The 15,902-nt window shown below is 50.4% G+C and overlaps 7 protein-coding genes across 7 annotated transcripts; 3 read left to right on the top strand and 4 right to left on the bottom strand.

The window, feature by feature from the left end:
* Position 1: 1 nt before the first annotated feature.
* On the bottom strand, positions 2–2,114 carry EDD37DRAFT_163646 (uncharacterized protein). The gene has a single exon (XM_062809770.1). It carries the CDS (start codon positions 1,809–1,811, stop codon positions 186–188), a length of 1,626 nt encoding a protein of 541 aa, XP_062666528.1. The 5' UTR covers positions 1,812–2,114; the 3' UTR covers positions 2–185.
* Positions 2,115–2,425: 311 nt separating this feature from the next.
* Positions 2,426–3,236, top strand: EDD37DRAFT_674227 (uncharacterized protein; the record flags this gene model as incomplete). Its single annotated transcript, XM_062819502.1, has 3 exons — positions 2,426–2,534; positions 2,585–2,700; positions 2,749–3,236. The coding sequence occupies 3 exons, from the start codon at positions 2,426–2,428 to the stop codon at positions 2,914–2,916; spliced, it is 393 nt and encodes a 130-aa protein (XP_062666527.1). The 3' UTR covers positions 2,917–3,236.
* Positions 3,237–4,240: 1,004 nt separating this feature from the next.
* EDD37DRAFT_612848 (uncharacterized protein) lies at positions 4,241–4,618 on the top strand (the record flags this gene model as incomplete). The annotated part of the gene is made up of 1 exon (XM_062815397.1): positions 4,241–4,618. One exon carries the CDS (start codon positions 4,241–4,243, stop codon positions 4,616–4,618), a length of 378 nt encoding a protein of 125 aa, XP_062666526.1.
* Positions 4,619–4,931: 313 nt separating this feature from the next.
* On the bottom strand, positions 4,932–6,089 carry EDD37DRAFT_659651 (glycoside hydrolase superfamily; the record flags this gene model as incomplete). The annotated part of the gene is made up of 2 exons (XM_062819056.1): positions 4,932–6,027; positions 6,076–6,089. 2 exons carry the CDS (start codon positions 6,087–6,089, stop codon positions 4,932–4,934), a joined length of 1,110 nt encoding a protein of 369 aa, XP_062666525.1.
* Positions 6,090–6,651: 562 nt separating this feature from the next.
* EDD37DRAFT_163020 (uncharacterized protein) lies at positions 6,652–8,013 on the top strand. Its single transcript, XM_062809764.1, has 2 exons — positions 6,652–7,660; positions 7,718–8,013. Exon 1 carries the CDS (start codon positions 6,751–6,753, stop codon positions 7,561–7,563), a length of 813 nt encoding a protein of 270 aa, XP_062666524.1. The 5' UTR covers positions 6,652–6,750; the 3' UTR covers positions 7,564–7,660; positions 7,718–8,013.
* A 738-nt stretch (positions 8,014–8,751) lies between these two features.
* On the bottom strand, positions 8,752–10,723 carry EDD37DRAFT_653690 (MFS transporter; the record flags this gene model as incomplete). The annotated part of the gene is made up of 2 exons (XM_062818603.1): positions 8,752–9,617; positions 9,667–10,723. The coding sequence occupies 2 exons, from the start codon at positions 10,721–10,723 to the stop codon at positions 8,752–8,754; spliced, it is 1,923 nt and encodes a 640-aa protein (XP_062666523.1).
* Positions 10,724–12,699: 1,976 nt separating this feature from the next.
* Positions 12,700–15,473, bottom strand: EDD37DRAFT_162545 (uncharacterized protein). The gene is made up of 2 exons (XM_062809758.1): positions 14,601–15,473; positions 12,700–14,547 (listed from the first exon to the last, which is right to left on the bottom strand). The coding sequence occupies exons 1-2, from the start codon at positions 15,232–15,234 to the stop codon at positions 12,755–12,757; spliced, it is 2,427 nt and encodes an 808-aa protein (XP_062666522.1). The 5' UTR covers positions 15,235–15,473; the 3' UTR covers positions 12,700–12,754.
* Between the last annotated feature and the right edge of the window lie 429 nt (positions 15,474–15,902).

The following is a 15,902-nucleotide window of genomic DNA, read 5'->3' as shown; positions in this document are numbered from 1 at the left end:
CTCCATTGAGGAAAACGCGTCGTGGCGCGTCCGTGTCCACACTAGGCCTAATTGGTTAAATTGATTCCCCAGCCTCGTCAATCAGTGATTACTCCACTATTAATGCACGCTCACCCGAAACACAAACATGCCAACCAACACCAGTGCTAATAAACAATGCATTGCTGTCCTGGCGCAGCAGACTCCTAATCATCGTCAGGAATGAGAACCTCGTCCGGCCGCAGTCGTGGACTGGGATCTGCTCCCATTCGATCGTCTTCGCTGTCATGATGGACCGCTTTGCTTTTACCCTTGTCTTCCTTCTCCGGCTCCTTCTGTGTAGTCTCCTTGTTCTGTCCAGATCGGCGGAAAACGGATGGTGTATTCTCTCCCTTCAGATCGGCTTCCGACGATATCCCCTTGATCTCGTTGACAACATCCTCGTTGGCCTTCGGTTTTGGAGGCGGTGCGTCGAATATTGTAGCGAGCGCTCTCGTCTCGAGAGCATTCTCGTCAGCGGTTTGTAAGACGTGTTTTCGATCACTCCAATATTCGAGACCCCCCACTTGGGCGTTGGCGGCATCGACGGCTGCCAGAAGATTGTCGATCCTGCGGCTCTCGTCGTCGCCTTCAGGTTTTTTCTCGTCTTCGTGGTGCTCTCGATGCTTTCGTGCGTCATTCGCCGTCTTCTTAAGATATGCCAGCAGCTGAGTCCTAGAATTCTGAAAGACCAAGAACGACATTATATCGGGGACATGATCCTTAAGGTAAACAAGTTCTTCTCCGCCTTGATCGACGAACTTCTTCACCACCACAATCTTTTCTCGGTCGACTGAGGCGAACTTCAAGGCTTTGAGTAGATTCGCGATATCTTTGATCTCCTCAGGAGGCTGCTCTAGCATGTCGGCTGCGCTTGCATGGCTCACGTAGCTGGCAGGCCTCGCAGTTTTTCCGGCACCATCAACAGTACTGACCGGGCTGCGTTCCCGCGTCGAATGGATGGTGAAATAGTCTTGGGTTAAGTGGTGAGCAGCACTTAAGCCCCCAAGCTTGTCTCGCCCACCTGTACCGTCCCTCTTGACTCGTTTGCGGAGCCATCTTCTTCGCCTGACGAAAGAATGGAACCAAGGATGAGTACCATGCCAGGCGAAGTTGCGTCCAAATGCGAAAGAGTATTGCCAGCCTTCTTCGTCCACATCGTAGCTCATGTCGACGTACCACGTTTTCCATGCCCATTCCCAACTGGGGTCTGGGACTTGAGCATTGGTGATATTGACAGGTGAACCGTGAAAATGCTTGTTGACCCAAGGACTCGGATCGATAGGTAGGAGAGAAGAATGTGAATAAAGCGGAATCCCACAGAAGAAGGACCCACGCTGGTTCTCGTAAAGAATGTCGATTTCATGAACTTGGTGTTTGAGGTGCTTTGATTCTTTTCTTCTCTTGTCTGCGTTCTGCCGCCCTCTATCAATTGATTGATTGTCTGCAAAGTCTTTGGTCCCGGTCGCCGTCAGCTGTTCAGCATCTTCGCTTTTCTTCCAAGCAGCTTTGGGTATTTGCCGTTCTGTCGTTACCGAACTCGCAGGATTGGATTTGAGGCGGTCTTCTTGCCATCTGGCATACTTCCTCCTTGCGATATAGTCTGTTACACCTGTTCTGGATGGGACCTTGGATATATTGCTGGAGATCGCACTGGCTGAACCCGGGGGAGGCAGATCTTGCTCTGGAGGAGCTTCGGTGGAATCGATCAGGGCGATTTCATGATCGTAAGGATCTGCCGAACCATCAAAGGTCGAAACGCGGGTCACCGCCCTAGAGACATAGTCGGTCATCCCTGGCAGATCTCGAATATGTCAAGGAGGGGATGGTCAAGGTCCGACCATTGTTGCCTGAGCAGGGCGATTGAAATCAGAAGGGAAGGCTCCTTTTCAGCTCACTCAACGGTAGGGTTTGAACGCCTCAAATGCTCGCTCATCAATGAGAATGCTAGCCAGGAAAAAGCAATATTATTATACCTGTATACAGCACTTTGTAGGGAAAAACGTATGTACTATGGGAGGTGTTTAGGCTTCCGTTGTAGAATGTCCACGAATGCCTAAACTTTGTCCCTCAGTTACGTCGACGACGACTTCCGCAGGCAAGTTTTGTTGTGGGCCTTACGCCTCGCCTAAGACATGGCATTTTGCTGCTGTTGTCCCCCGCATCATCAGTCCAGCCACAAACGAAAGCCAGCCCGAAGGCACCAATGATGTCACTGTCATTGGCCATGCTCTTTGCTCTTTCGGCTTCTTTGCAGCTTCTTCCATCATTACCACCGAGTAGCATCCTACTTCTTCTCTAATATTCTCAAACCCGAATATCACTCTTCGAGCCCAGTACAACCATTGAGCGATTCACTTCCAGAAATCCTCCCTTTCTCAAACACTTCAACAACAAATCTTCCATCATGTCAAACCGAGCACTTCAGTTCGGTGGTCTGGCTGTTGCTGGTGGAGTGGGCTACTACCTGTACAATGCAGGCGGTGACCCAAAGGTCGCCGAGAAGAAGATGGAAGGTCAGGACGCACTACTCATTCTCATTGTGACCTCAGCTAACATGTCGCAGCCGACGCGCATAAGCTCTCGGCCTCAATAAGAAACGATCTTCCAGGCAAAGGAAAAGAGTACGAGAAGAAGGGCGAAGCTCTGACTGCTTCAGCCGGTCGCGAGTTTGACAGAGCTGTAAGCGTCAGTCGCCTGCGTCTACAATAGCTGCTAATTGATGTTCAGTCCGCCGAAGCCAAAGCCAAGCTTGCTGAAGCCGAAGCTAAAGCCAAAGAAGTCGGACACAAGGCAAGCAAGGAGGTCAATGGTGCCATTGACAAGTTTGACAAGACGGTGGAAAATGAGGCATCCAAGGCAAAGAGCGGTATCAGCAGCTGGTTCGGTGGCAAATAGGCGGCGATGCTCTAATACTGGTGGTGTCGGCGTTACCAAAATACCATGTACATTGTTGCCTCAACGTGCCTTAAGATCACAACACACAATCTGATACTCCAACAGCAAACGTGGCGCGACTGATTCCAAGTCCCATACTTCAGGCACTGTATCACCAGAATATGCTAATATGGATTTTCCTCTGTGAACGTGTACGAGGCCGTCCCTCTTTCCTCTCCTACATACGTTCCAAAAACTGGAACCAACAATACAAGACGGCGAGCATATTTTGACATCAAACACAGAAACTGCTGTTGGAACTCTCGTGTGGTTTTTGCACTCGTCTATTATGGTCACGAAGACAACTTCTCTCCACCTGGTGTGCGCGAGCCAGACTTCGTGTCAGCCTCGTAAGGAGTGATGGCCTGAAGCGCTTAGCCAGGAAACGGGCTGTCTCTGGCTTACAATTATTCGTTGGACATACTATTTAACACTTCTGATCACTTCATAAGTTCATCTTTCAACGATTAAAGAGCAGGTTGACTGTTGATCTAGATGACACTTGAATGGTGAGGCCGTACCTATACCATAAAAAGTATAGCGCTTTCATGCTCGCGCTGAATCCATACATCAACGCAATTCTGAATTTAGACGCCGACCAGTCATTCTATCACCTCGACATCTTGCGGCCCTGGTCGGCGGCTATTTTCGACCCCAGTGCCATAAAGCGTGGAATCAAAGCGACCTTTGCCTGCAGTGAAGCGAATGTGCAGCACGCAGCCAGATCAATGCAGGTACCTAGGATGAGAACATGCTATATCCAGCCTTGACTATTGATGTGATAAGACTGCATCAGTCCGTTCATGGCAGACTTTAGCTTCAATGCCAGGGCCGAAGGACGAACGAAATGTCCCAGACGCACCTTCAACTCTCCTCAGATAGCGCGGCTAAGACCATCGCAGTGAAGGTCCCAGCGGGTGACTCCCAGCTATCGAAACTCCTGACACAATGTGTTTGGGATATGGGCAACTTCAGCCCTGAATGGACGTTTCCCATCTCCTGCGTCAATAGTCTCTGCTGTAGTTGCCGTTTTTGTATAGTGTTCGCGCTTCAGTATCAGGCGCCCTTTTCTTGCTGAGCTTTCGTGCTTGCTGTTGGCAGCATCTGGGGATATAAGAGACAGCTACTTCAGTCCTTGAGCAAGAGCATTACAAAAGCATCCCCAACCAAGTCCCAAGTCTCTACGACTCAACGTGGAATACCAACTCTTGTTTACCTATTGTCTGCATCAGACGAAGCGGCTCGTATTCACAACCACCTCGAACACATACCGACAGCCACACCTATGATGCATCGCTCACTGCATCTCTTGCTCCTGCTCGCCTTTTTCTACCTTGCAACCGCCTTACCTCTCGCGAGTCCCGGCCCAATCATCGAACCTAACGCTGTATATGTTCGGGAAGCAGCCCCAGTCGATCTAGCCGTTCGAGACCTCTCCGATGGGGATGGACTTGCCAGACGAGATCCTGTCTTGAGCTGGACTTGGTTCAACAATGGCAAGAAGACCAAGAGAGACCCTGTGCTGAGCTGGACATGGTTCAACGGTGGCAAAAAGGTCAAGAGAGATCCTGTCTTGAGCTGGACGTGGTTCAATGGTGGGAAGAAGACCAAAAGAGATCCCGTCTTGAGCTGGACATGGTTCAACGGTGGGAAGAAGGAGTAGATCGTGTCGACGGCTGGTAATTCCTCGATTGAACCTCGGACTTTGCGGGACGACTGGGCAGCTGCACTTCCCAAGGATCAGAAACTCCTGTCGCGAGTGGAAGACAGGGCATGGAAGATTGCTCGAAACTCGACTTGTACGATGTAGAATGTCTGGAAGGGAGAAACCCCTGAAACGACAAGCGTCTTATTTTGCTTCATGGATTTTGTGTTGAGACTACACAGTCAAACATCAGTGGTAGTCAGCTCCCGTCTACCGACCGGGACTCATTTCCCACAATAGCGTATTGCAAATTGTTATGGCCGCATGACTCTCATAATTCGTCCTTTCTCAGTGACTCGTGGCCACTTCGAGACGGCGACCCAAGTACTTGATATGCTGCCGTCAAAGTTTTCAAGTGACTCCAGTCCTTCGAATCCTCACCTAGACCCCAAGCGAAAACTCCTCCTATCTTTCTAGTCCTCACCAGGGCAGTTGCCTTTCGCGCAACCGACTCTGTTGACTCCCATGACCAGAAGATGTGTTCCTCCGAATCGTAGTAATACTGCCCACCACCGTTAAAGTCATAGCGACCGTTATCCATGGCTTTGGCGAAAGAGGCCGTCAAATCCGACGGCACTTCGTCCACCCAGCAAAATGCCCCAGCTCTTCCCAGATCAGCACCTGTGTCTGGATCTTCCAGTAGCAGTGTAGGACATCCAATAAGCTTCTCTGTGCACTCGCTAGTCGGGCCTGTCCTGAACCACTTCACATAGAAGGCAAGTCCAATGTTGACCTTACCTGAAGGGACACCTCGCTCAAGATATGCATCGACGGAAGCCAAAGATGCAGAGATTCCAGCGTGATGTTTGGTCACGTTGTCTCTTCTGTTCATCAAGTCATAAGTCATAACGTTCCAGAAATCCAAAGAAGCATCTATCTTCGGTACTGCCCCGTGGGTGAAGGCGATCATATCTCTGGGGAGACCAGGGACAGCAGCCGATATCACTTTTGTCGCCCCAAGTGCAGAACGGATCTCTGCTAGTAATTTGGGAAATGCATCGACCTCCCAGTCCTTTTCAGCATTGGGAACGATTTTGTAGTCTTCCCCGTTGCCTCCGGGATACTCCCAGTCAATATCGACGCCGTCGGCTCCTGTAGCATCAACCATGGTTCTCACGTTTCTCGCGAAGCGTTTCCGTGCACTTGCATCTGCAGCAGCCGCAGGAAAGCCAACAGTGTCACCCCAGCCGCCGATGGCAATCATGATGGAGGTGCCAGGAGCGAACTGAGCTCGGACAGCGTTGACAGTGGTAAACAGTGGCCATTCTTGTGGTTCCTCTTGGTTGAACACTTCCGATCGCATAAAAGCTAGAATAACATGGGTGATGTCCTTGACAAGCGACAGATCCGGGACATGATTATGTTGCCTAGAGGCTCGTCATTTGGCACGATGTCTACATTGAAGAAAAACAAACCCTGTAAGATACATGACATATCTTGCATTGACACCGCTAAGCAGGATGGAAAACGCGTATATGCATACAAGACGTTCTAGAACCAACATTGCGGCTGTCGAACTCTGTTAAGCGTTGGGCAGTGGTCCTGTGGAAGAAACAGAGTGTCTGGGAATGGCTTCAACTCCGGAGATTGGTCAATGCTGACATGATTGAGCGAGCCTTATCATTAGCATCATTGGTATCACTAACGCTATGATGCGAAATTTCCCCATCAAGACAAACTTTTCTTCCTCCCAACACCATCAATTCGTCATAAAATTGAACACGGTCTCCATATCCGCTATCAATGCGTGACATCAAGAATCCGAAATGGTATCCAGCCGCATACAGCCACGCCTCTGTTGGGACAGATTATGTCGCGCAAAAAGTCCCCCTTCCAATCCCAACCAACAGCGCATTCGGACAATTGCCACATGCTCTTGCGCCTTATCTAATTGGATCTGGATACCAATTGCGATATCAGATAAAATGGACAAAACACTTGTTACGTAGTGGTGAGTAACCACAGTAAGACTTTTTACACCGTCGTGGGCATTTCATTCTCTTTCATCCTCTCAATCCGCCTGTTCGCAGTCCAGCCAGTGCGAAATCTCGTCCCCAATTCATTTCTACAGCGCAATAGCATAATACACAATGGTGTTGTCATTCCTCGACGCCCTCGACACCCTTGACCGGGGAATGCCCTCGGACCGGGCATACTCGAAACCACAAAGCAGACCCGTCTCTCTTCCCTCGTCGCGCAACAACAGCAGCTCCTCTTTATCTTCCCTCAGATCTGAACCGGGAAAGTCTTCCAGTAATGCCTCGTCCAAGCCATCAGGTTTCAGCAAGCTGTTTGGAAAGGGCAAGAAGGAGAAGAAAGACACAGATAAGAAGCAGATCATAACTTCGAAACACTCTTCCGCTGCAACAGTGGCTACAAGAATGGCTCTTGATATAAAATACAAGCAAGCGCACCCAGGTCTGGGCCTGCCTCCAAGACTGGTACCAACACAAAGCGTCCCGAACATAACTCCCCAGGAGCTGGAGTTGCGAAAACCTCATTCGGGTCCACCTGCCTTGATTGCGCAAATCGGCAGGACCGACATGCCTGTCCTCACCAAGGTTATCAGCGGTGACGAGGCTGACGATCCTGACGATTTCGAGCGTATGAGGGATGAGTGGAGGGAGAGAAAGATCCCAGACGTGCAGCTGCTACAAATCCTTGAAGGCAGAACGCCGCCTGCAAGTGCGCCTGGAAGTGCCAGTAATTCTGGGACAACGACGCCACGGAATGGGATGGTCACGCCGCCACAGATTCCTGCGTCCCACGTCATCGAGCGAGAAGGCGTCAGATTATTGTCTGTTGATGATGCCCTTCTCAAGGAGAGACCCAAGCCAGTGCGACGGCATACACCTATTGGCGGCAGATACAGAAGAGACGAGAAAGGAGTGTGGAAGAAATGAGACCAGCATTGAGATAGACCATCGAGGCAGAACCTCCCCTGTCATTCTCACACATTAATCCTGGTTATGGTCTTGGCCCAGCGAAGCAGGGCATTCAGTAAGCAGCGTCCCACGCAAGCACGCCCCTCCTTTGCTTTTTCAACAGAGGTTGCAGAACGAAGCCGCTTCGAGGACCATCAGGGCTTGTCTTCGGCCCGTATCCGAATTGCTTCAGACTTCGGGGTCGCTGTTCCGTCATAGCAAATGAAAGCGAGGACCCGAAAGTGCTCAGATCTGCATCGTGTCTGAATACAAAGACATTCAAAGCGCGCACCCCCAGTCCTTCCACAGACGCTGCAGAAGGTGCCCGTCACAACTGAGGTCCGTCACCCACTACCACCGGGCAAAAGTGGCATGCGCTTGTTGAAGAAGACTTCGTCTATGGTCAAGCAGACGCCACGACGATTTAATAGGAGATTGCACGACCGCGGACGTACACTGTCCATCTGTTATATTCCACGATTTGCGCACGATGATATGATTATTTGTTAGCACGGTGCAAGGGCGAGTTATCAGGAGTCCATCTTTGCTATTCAAAACGCTCGAGTGGAGCGTTATGCCCAAGCAGTTTATGAAGATCTCAACTTCGGCGCAACGAGAGTCACATATAATATCAGATTCAATGCTTGAGTCCTATCTCTTTCAAGTCAGAAGGACATTGGCCAATCATTGATCTTCTTTTGCTCTACCGGCCTCTAATTGTGTGAGGTTAAACCTCATATCATATCAGCTCTTCGATCCTGTTCCTGCTTCTTAGTTCTCACAAATCTCAACTCAGTATCCTCCGCGAACCTCTAGTGACCATGCATGCCGGTTCAAGAGCCCAAGCAAACGCCGGCTGTATGCTTGCCCACTCCCATGATGCCACTTCCTGTGCGCCCTGCTGGTCATTGATCCATTCTTCATCATCTCGTGGATTGACCATGTCCAAATCCATCTTGAAACCGCAAACCAAGCCAAACCAAAACACCACGCTGAATAACGACATGTCCATAATCCCGAAGCTCATGATACCCATGTGGTGACCGTATTCGCAAGCCAATCCTTCCATCTAAGCGCGATTGCTGAGAAACAAACCCTTTGCTGGCTGGTACGACTTGGCACATAGCTGGTCATCAGATCACACCTTCCCGTAGCATTATCTTCACCTCACACCTCCTCGACCTTCGCTTGCCTCGCTGACGATTTGTCCCGGGCTCTCAGCCCTTGGTAATCCTCGAGGGTCTCCCTGTCCAGCCCTTGTAGGTTATTCAGCGTCTCGAGCCCAGCGGCTTCGACATTGCCACCTTCGTCCAAGCGACTTTCAACACGACAAAGTTCGACCCGGGCCTCTCCCCTTTCCCGCTCGTCTCCATTCTCTTCCGCCCTCCTCAATCTCTCCTCCGCCTTCTTCTTCCTGCGCTCCTGTCGCTCTTCGTTCTCCCTCATTTCTCGGATCATAGTGGACTTCTGGCGGATTCGACCTCCGTACTTATAGAATAAGAAGGGGATCGGGATGATCAACACTTCCAGCAGTCCCAAGAACATTCCGGCCCAATTGGGCCCCAAAGCTCGATAGAGAGATGGCCCTGCCAGGGGTAGTGTGCCGCCCAGGAAAGATCTCATCAACGCGTTTCCAGCCATGGCGCTCGCAGCGTAAATGCCATAGCTGTAGGCAAGATAGTTTCCCGAATAGATGAAAACAGTACCGTTGCCGAATCCAAAGGGTATGCCGGCGGCGATGGGTATGGACCAATGTATGCTGGTAGGATAGCACGTCCAAGCGAACCAAATTTGCCCTACGGGCACCATGATTGCGGCAAGGCACACGATGCTCAACATGGCCTCGGGTGGGACATTGCCATGCGCATCTGGCTTATGATTGTTGATCATTTTCCGGATGGGCGAGGCGCAACATATGCATATCATGGTGCCAATGCCGATGCCCAAAAACGACAAGCCACTCAAGCTGGTCGACCATCCTCGTTCTTCCGTGAAAATAATCGGATATGCGACAAAGCAGAGGTAGAGAATTCCTAGGACATCATCAGTACAGGAAACAGCGTAATAACCACGAAGACATACCATAAATGAGTGAAATGTAGACATTCCAGAAGATACAAATGGGTTCCTTGATCATCATAATGAAAGGACGAGACAGATTGATCTTCATAAGTTCCAGGAAGCCAACTCGAATGTCGTACCGACTCCAATACTTATCGTCATTCTCCTCGCGACGCAACTTCTTGGCTTTCTTCTGTAAGAGGACGGGCGAGTATGTCTCTTTCATCACGATCAAGAGAACGGAGGCGATCCCTGCCCAGATCATAACAATCCAGTTGGTCCACCGCCAGCCTAGATAATCAGTCACGAAGCCTCCAATGACCGGTCCGATGACGGGGCCATTCATTGGTCCAATACTCCAAATCGAAAATGCCGTACTGCGATATTCGTCTGACACCATATCCGCTATTGTACCAGGAGCATTTGCAATCATGGCGCTACCGAACAACGCCCCAAAAAAGCGTGTAATGATGATACCCTGTAGACTTTTGGCAAGAGCAGCCGGAAGGACCAGTATTGTGAACATCGTCATGCAAAGCATATAGACTGGTTTCCGCCCGTAGGTTTCGGCGATAGGTGCCAGCAGCAAACAGCCGATAGCAAGCCCAAAGAGGTACGTCGTCACACCGAGGGTTGCAATCGCCTCTGAATTGACGCCAAATTCTGCCTGCATTTTGCCCATCCCCGACGTGTACGAAGTTGAGTACATCACCACCCCCAGCGTACCGAAAGATATGGAGAACAAGCCATATGCTTTATACGCTAATGACCAGTTCCTAGGATCATAGGGGTCCTCGACGCCAAAGTCGACTTCATATCTTGGATCACACGTGAAACCCGTGCCGTGCGTGGTTATCCTGCTCACGTTTCTGGAGAGCGATTGTGAACGCCTGGAATGCTGAGTGGTGGTTAAGGTGAGTGCTCTTTCATCGTGATCTCCCTCTGACCTTGTCACGGAAGACGTAGGTGACTGGTCAAGTGACGAATAGAACTCTTTGTTAGATGAACTGGGCTGAGTTGGAGAGTCATATTGAGAGATCACAACGGCAGGTGGGACTGACTTCTCCGGATCGGCCATGGTGAAGAACTATACTGGGTTTTGCTCATATGTTCTGGCTGCTGCTGGTAGTTGGAGATGCTCGAATGTGCAAAAGTAGACAACAACAAAAAATCGAAGAAGCCTTGATCAACAGCAGTGGTGGCGGCAAACTTACATTGACTCTTGGACCGGACCCTCGAGCACAAATGTTCGGAAGAGATGCCGTGCAGACCACTCAGGAGTCAGAGGCAGACATGACTTTGCTTAGCGGCCCATTTCAGCATGGACAATCTTGCGCTCTTGGGCTTTGACTGTGCGACGGGAAAGATCGCGGTGGGACAGCCGTTCATTGTCCCGGTAGGTGAGCGAATTGGTGGGGTTGAAACCCCCAGTAGAGGGCAGCCCTGTCTGAGGGTTTTTGACCGCCACTTGGTGGGTTGACCGAGTTTGGAGGAGAATTTCGGCCGCATCAGCAGCGGCAGATGTGGATTTGGCTACCGGCGACCTGTGGTGCCTCGGCATTCCGTCCCAAACAGTGTTATCGAAATCTCGCATCGAACCTTATAAATGAATGAGGTTTGTACAGTCGTTGGCTTGGTGGACTTGATCAAGGAGACTTTGGACCGCAGACAGACTTTGACCCCGGATCAATCTCTGCTCAGGTAATGGATCTGGGGAAACCGCTTCTGACATGGGATCCTCTAAATCGCCCAACAAAAGGCGCAATCGCGAAAGGATCACCCGAAACCTGGCTGGAACATCGTATCCAATACCAACCGTCCATGCCTCGATTGGTCCAATTTGACATGTGGAAAGGCCACTGACCATAGCACTTTGTAAGGACTTCATGTGCAGCAGCGATTGCATGGCCACTATCATCCAGATTTTGCTAGGACCTTCCTTCCTGCTATGATGTCTCATGACAGTCCTTCGTCGTTGTGCTTGATAGTGGCGTGGCAACACTTATCCCCTCTGAACGGTCAATGGACGAGCTTTTCTCACATCGTAAGCAGGATAAAGTCGACGTCTACCCTGCATCTCCCCTCAAGCCAGCGAATACCTCGATCTATTACCGACCGCTGAGCAACAAGTCAGCGCTCACGGCTGTCTGTCCAGGAGACGGCAGAGCAAGCGTCCTCTAACGACTTCACTTGTTGCGGCACAAATGGAAGGCCATTGTAAGTCCTGTCTGACTTGTGCTCAGGACGAATGCAGCACGAGATGTTCATTCGCTAGCAAGAGAGGATATGCGGCTCTCCATGCTCTTTCTGTGCACAATGCTCTCCAACATAATCCACCATTGAAGTTCGTGTGGAAGGCAATGAATCTGCTTCACGGCTTGTGATCGTCATTGACGGGATCCGTCTAAGGTGAGATAGGTCTCGGAGTGGGTGAGGGTAAGTTCGTCACAGGCGGGGATCCATCTCGTAAGTGCACACGTTTCAAAGCCACCAGCGGGCTTGTTCATGTGGCAACACAATGCTGAAAGATGCAGACTGGAGCTTGCGGTCGCGGTGGTAATTGGAAGCTTCATGATGTGTTGGTGTATTGTAAGGTTGAGAGCAGACTGTCCGCTGGAAGGAAGAAATCGATGCCAATCAAGTATGACTACTCATGCAGCAAGCGGATGGTGTGCAGCATAGAGGGCAAGAAGTATGATGGGAACCGCATTTTGCAACAAATGCGTGGATTTGATCAGATTTCTTTGATGGAAGGAACGATCAACCAGTCAACTGAAGACGACGGAACAAAAAGCAGATATCCAAACCTTATAACATTTCAGGAATATCTTATGTTCTTTCTGCAGAACAAAACGTACAATCGTTGCTTGACAGGATCAGGGAATTCTTCAATATCCAAAGCTCATCGTGCGCTGAGTGGTATATGGAGAAGGGAAAAAGAAGATCCAAAATGGCGCTCAAGGATGGACAATCGCTTTTTTGATGTACCAGACAGATGAGCGGGCTAGAAACAATACCCATGCGTGTATATATACCTCTTGTTGTTGCCAAAAATGATCAATGCACAGGAAATCGTAACATCATGACCGCTATCGCCAAAACGAAGTGCTCAGTCCCTGTTCACAACTCTCAAACTGCGTCTTGGATTCAATACCACTCCCAAGAAGCTGGGCTCTTGACCTGCCATGAGGTCTTCGGTGCTGCTTGCTGCAGTCGCTGTTCCAGCACCACCAGGAACATTTCTGTATGGGTTATTGGTGGCCAACGGGTTGGCTCTCGGTCCAGATCTGTTACTGCCATTTGCACTTCGATTATCTCCGCTGTTTCGGCTGTCTGTCTGACTCTTGTCACTGTATCCCGGAAGGACGGCACCAGTGGCTCCAATATATCTGGGATCATCGGATAGATGTTGTCTCTGTGCCATGTCCATGTGGTTCTTATAGATCCGTAGCTGCTTGCGGTACAGCCAAACACAGAAGCCCAGATAAGACGCCAGAACCGCGAGAAGTCCAGCTATGACGCCGGCAACGATGGCTCCAATGTTCGAACCACCCGACGAGCCTTTGTCATCACTGCCATTTCCGTTATTGCTAGAGGTGCTTCCGCTGGTGCTAGAACTGGAACTTGCAGTTTCAGTCGCCGTCGACCCCGCGGACGATGTGACACTATATGTGAGTGCGCTTCCCGTTGCCAGAGGTCCTTGTGTTGCTGATTCGGCTGGCGCAGTGACAGTTGCCGCTCCCAAAGCATCACCACCAATGACTGATTGGACTTGTGCTGGAACCGAATATCCATAAGAGCCTTCAAGTGCTGCGGCATCTTTCTGTTGAGCCTTCTGCCTGTTCAGAGTATCGGTCGTTATCAACGCATTATAGTCGTTCTGCCATGAAAGCGAGCTCGTATTGAAAACATAGATGCCTGGGCTGTCGCATGATATGTCTGCACCGACATATCCACCCACAACAACCATTTGGGCGTTCCAGATGTTGCAAGAATGCCCAGCTCTTCCGCCAGGGGTCGCTTGATCGGATGTGTTCACCTCGATCCAGATGAAAGAAGGAATTGTCAGAATCCACATGTCATCATACTGAGTTTGATCGCCATAGGGGATCAGATTCTGGCCTCCATACATGTGGATCTGCGTAGACGAGCCATCAGCCGCGGAAACCGCCACAGCACAAGGGTTGACCCGAATTTCCGGGGTCGAACCTGAAGTTGCCTGCTTATACCAAGTCGAAGAATCGATGTCGTAGACGTCAATGACGTTCATCTGGGTAAAAGTGGCATTGGTACCTCCAGCAAGTCCAACAATTATTCCAGATTTGCCATAGCCGGGAACATAGACAAGGACGCCATCTGCGCGTTCGGGGAACCCATCCGAGTCCTGTGTTCCTCCTTCGGTGATGTTACGATACAATCCTGACGAGCCAGCCGTGCTTGTGCCTGTGATTGCGGCATTTGTATAGCCAGGGAACGTGTATTCCAGCAAGCCACTCAAGTAAACACGCGCAATTGACTGCGACCACCCAGGGGTCGTGTAGCCATCCAGATGGCCTCCAAAATAGTATCCGCGACCAAGGCTTGGTACAGACACACCGGCGCCTTCAGCAGCTCGTTGGACGGCTTGACCGCCAGACTCTGAATTGGTTCCTGAACTTGTTTGAGGGTCTGATGATTCCGACCAGGAAGAAGATGAAATGTCGTATGACCAGGTGGAGAAAGCAACCGGCGATGTGACGGGTGCATCGGAGAATTCGCCCCCATAAAGATATAGAGCGTCGTATGAGTTCCAGAGATAGCCCAGTGAGACTGCTGGTGGTCCGCTCGGAATGGGCAATCCGGTCAATGTCGGCGACGATATTTCCCAGGAGGTTGTCAGGTTGAGGGCGAGAAAATCATTATCTACCACCCACAATGTCAGTTGAGGAATCAAACTTTCTGATAAGATCACGTACTCCACTCATCGGTTGTCTGGCTGGACGACGTGGTCGACCGCCCACCGTAATAGTATAATGTACCATTCACAAGGGCGCTCTGTGCGCCCCATCTCTTGCAAACCGTAGTTGGGCTATCATCTCTCTTGAACTTTGCTGCAGGCAGTTGATCGACCTCCTCAGTTTCCGCCTCTCTTCGACCAACCGGGTTGGCATCGGCTCTTGACAAGGGAGAGGTGTGAAGACTTGGTATCACGAGAACAAGGACAAATGCCAGGAAGACAAGTCTGGGAAGGGTTGGAAACAGGAAAGGCATCGGCTCGCTTGATGGTCTGTGCAGCGAGAAAGAGTCCGACTCCTCGACTGGATCAGGCTCAACGATGTCAACTTTGCTTCGAAAGCGGACGTGCGATTTCGGACTTGAGGTTCCTTTCAGTTTCGCGTCGACAATCGCATCATCACCACCAAGTCCAACCTCGAAAAAGGCGGAATTGCGTCGGAGTGGTTCTTCGGGAACCGTAGGGCTTTCTTCTATGTTTCGATTGTCGTGATAATCACGGCTTTGGTGTCGCGTATGATTTGAGGCAGACTCAGGCACGATAGTCGATATTGTGGGATATCCTTCCTCGGAAAATTGGGGCGCGGTTGAAGCCATTCGGGAGAAGTGCTGTAGAGGCTGTGTCTACCTATAGCAAGTGAGACAGGCCATGCGCGGTGGCAATCCGAGAATAGAATCTTGCAGCTGCTTAAACTTTGGGAGGTATAACAGTATAGAGCATGTTAGACTTTGTGTTTAACATAGACACATAATTCAAAAATGAAATCAACAGTGAGATGGAGTCGTATGGGGAATAGACATGATTGAAATTGCCATGTTACCCGCAGAAGCAGGGCAGCTAGACTCGTTATCGTTGCCAGGAACAATAATGACCTCAGGGAAATATGGACAATAGTTGTGGACTGTCTAAGAACCAGTCAAGCTGCGACAAATTGCGATGCTCCGCCCAGAAGAGACCAGGGCGAGTCCTCTAAACGGGGTTTGGCCAAGGGCACAAAATCTTCGATTCGCAAGGTCTCAGATACAAAGGATCACCGTGACTCGCAGAGGAGAAAGGAACGATGACATCGAAGGCTTGAAGAATGCACTTGTTCCACCAAGCTAGAACGCGGGAGGATCACGGCATGGCGCTGTGAAAAGATAACATGAGTGGAGAATCCTGGAAGATGGCGGCCACTTTGCTGTTTGGCACCTATCGTGGCCTGCAACTGTGTGTGAGGCTGTGAGCCTGGCCCAGGGGTGAGTAATATCTCTAGAAATTCGGA

Source organism: Exophiala viscosa (assembly GCF_022695815.1).
Source record: "Exophiala viscosa unplaced genomic scaffold EDD37scaffold_12, whole genome shotgun sequence".
Lineage (NCBI taxonomy): Eukaryota > Fungi > Ascomycota > Eurotiomycetes > Chaetothyriales > Herpotrichiellaceae > Exophiala > Exophiala viscosa.
Note: the sequence above shows the minus strand (reverse complement) of the source record. Positions and strands in the feature narration are given on the sequence as shown.

What these genes read in the sequence shown, in the direction of transcription:
- EDD37DRAFT_163646 (XM_062809770.1), bottom strand. Translation starts at nt 1,811, where the DNA reads ATGACCGACTATGTCTCTAGGGCGGTGACCCGCGTTTCGACCTTTGAT.
- EDD37DRAFT_163020 (XM_062809764.1), top strand. Translation starts at nt 6,751, where the DNA reads ATGGTGTTGTCATTCCTCGACGCCCTCGACACCCTTGACCGGGGAATG.
- EDD37DRAFT_162545 (XM_062809758.1), bottom strand. Translation starts at nt 15,234, where the DNA reads ATGGCTTCAACCGCGCCCCAATTTTCCGAGGAAGGATATCCCACAATA. An exon ending in CCAGACAACCGATGAGTGGA is followed by an intron (nt 14,548 to 14,600) that starts GTACGTGATCTT and finishes TGTGGGTGGTAG; the next exon opens with ATAATGATTTTCTCGCCCTC.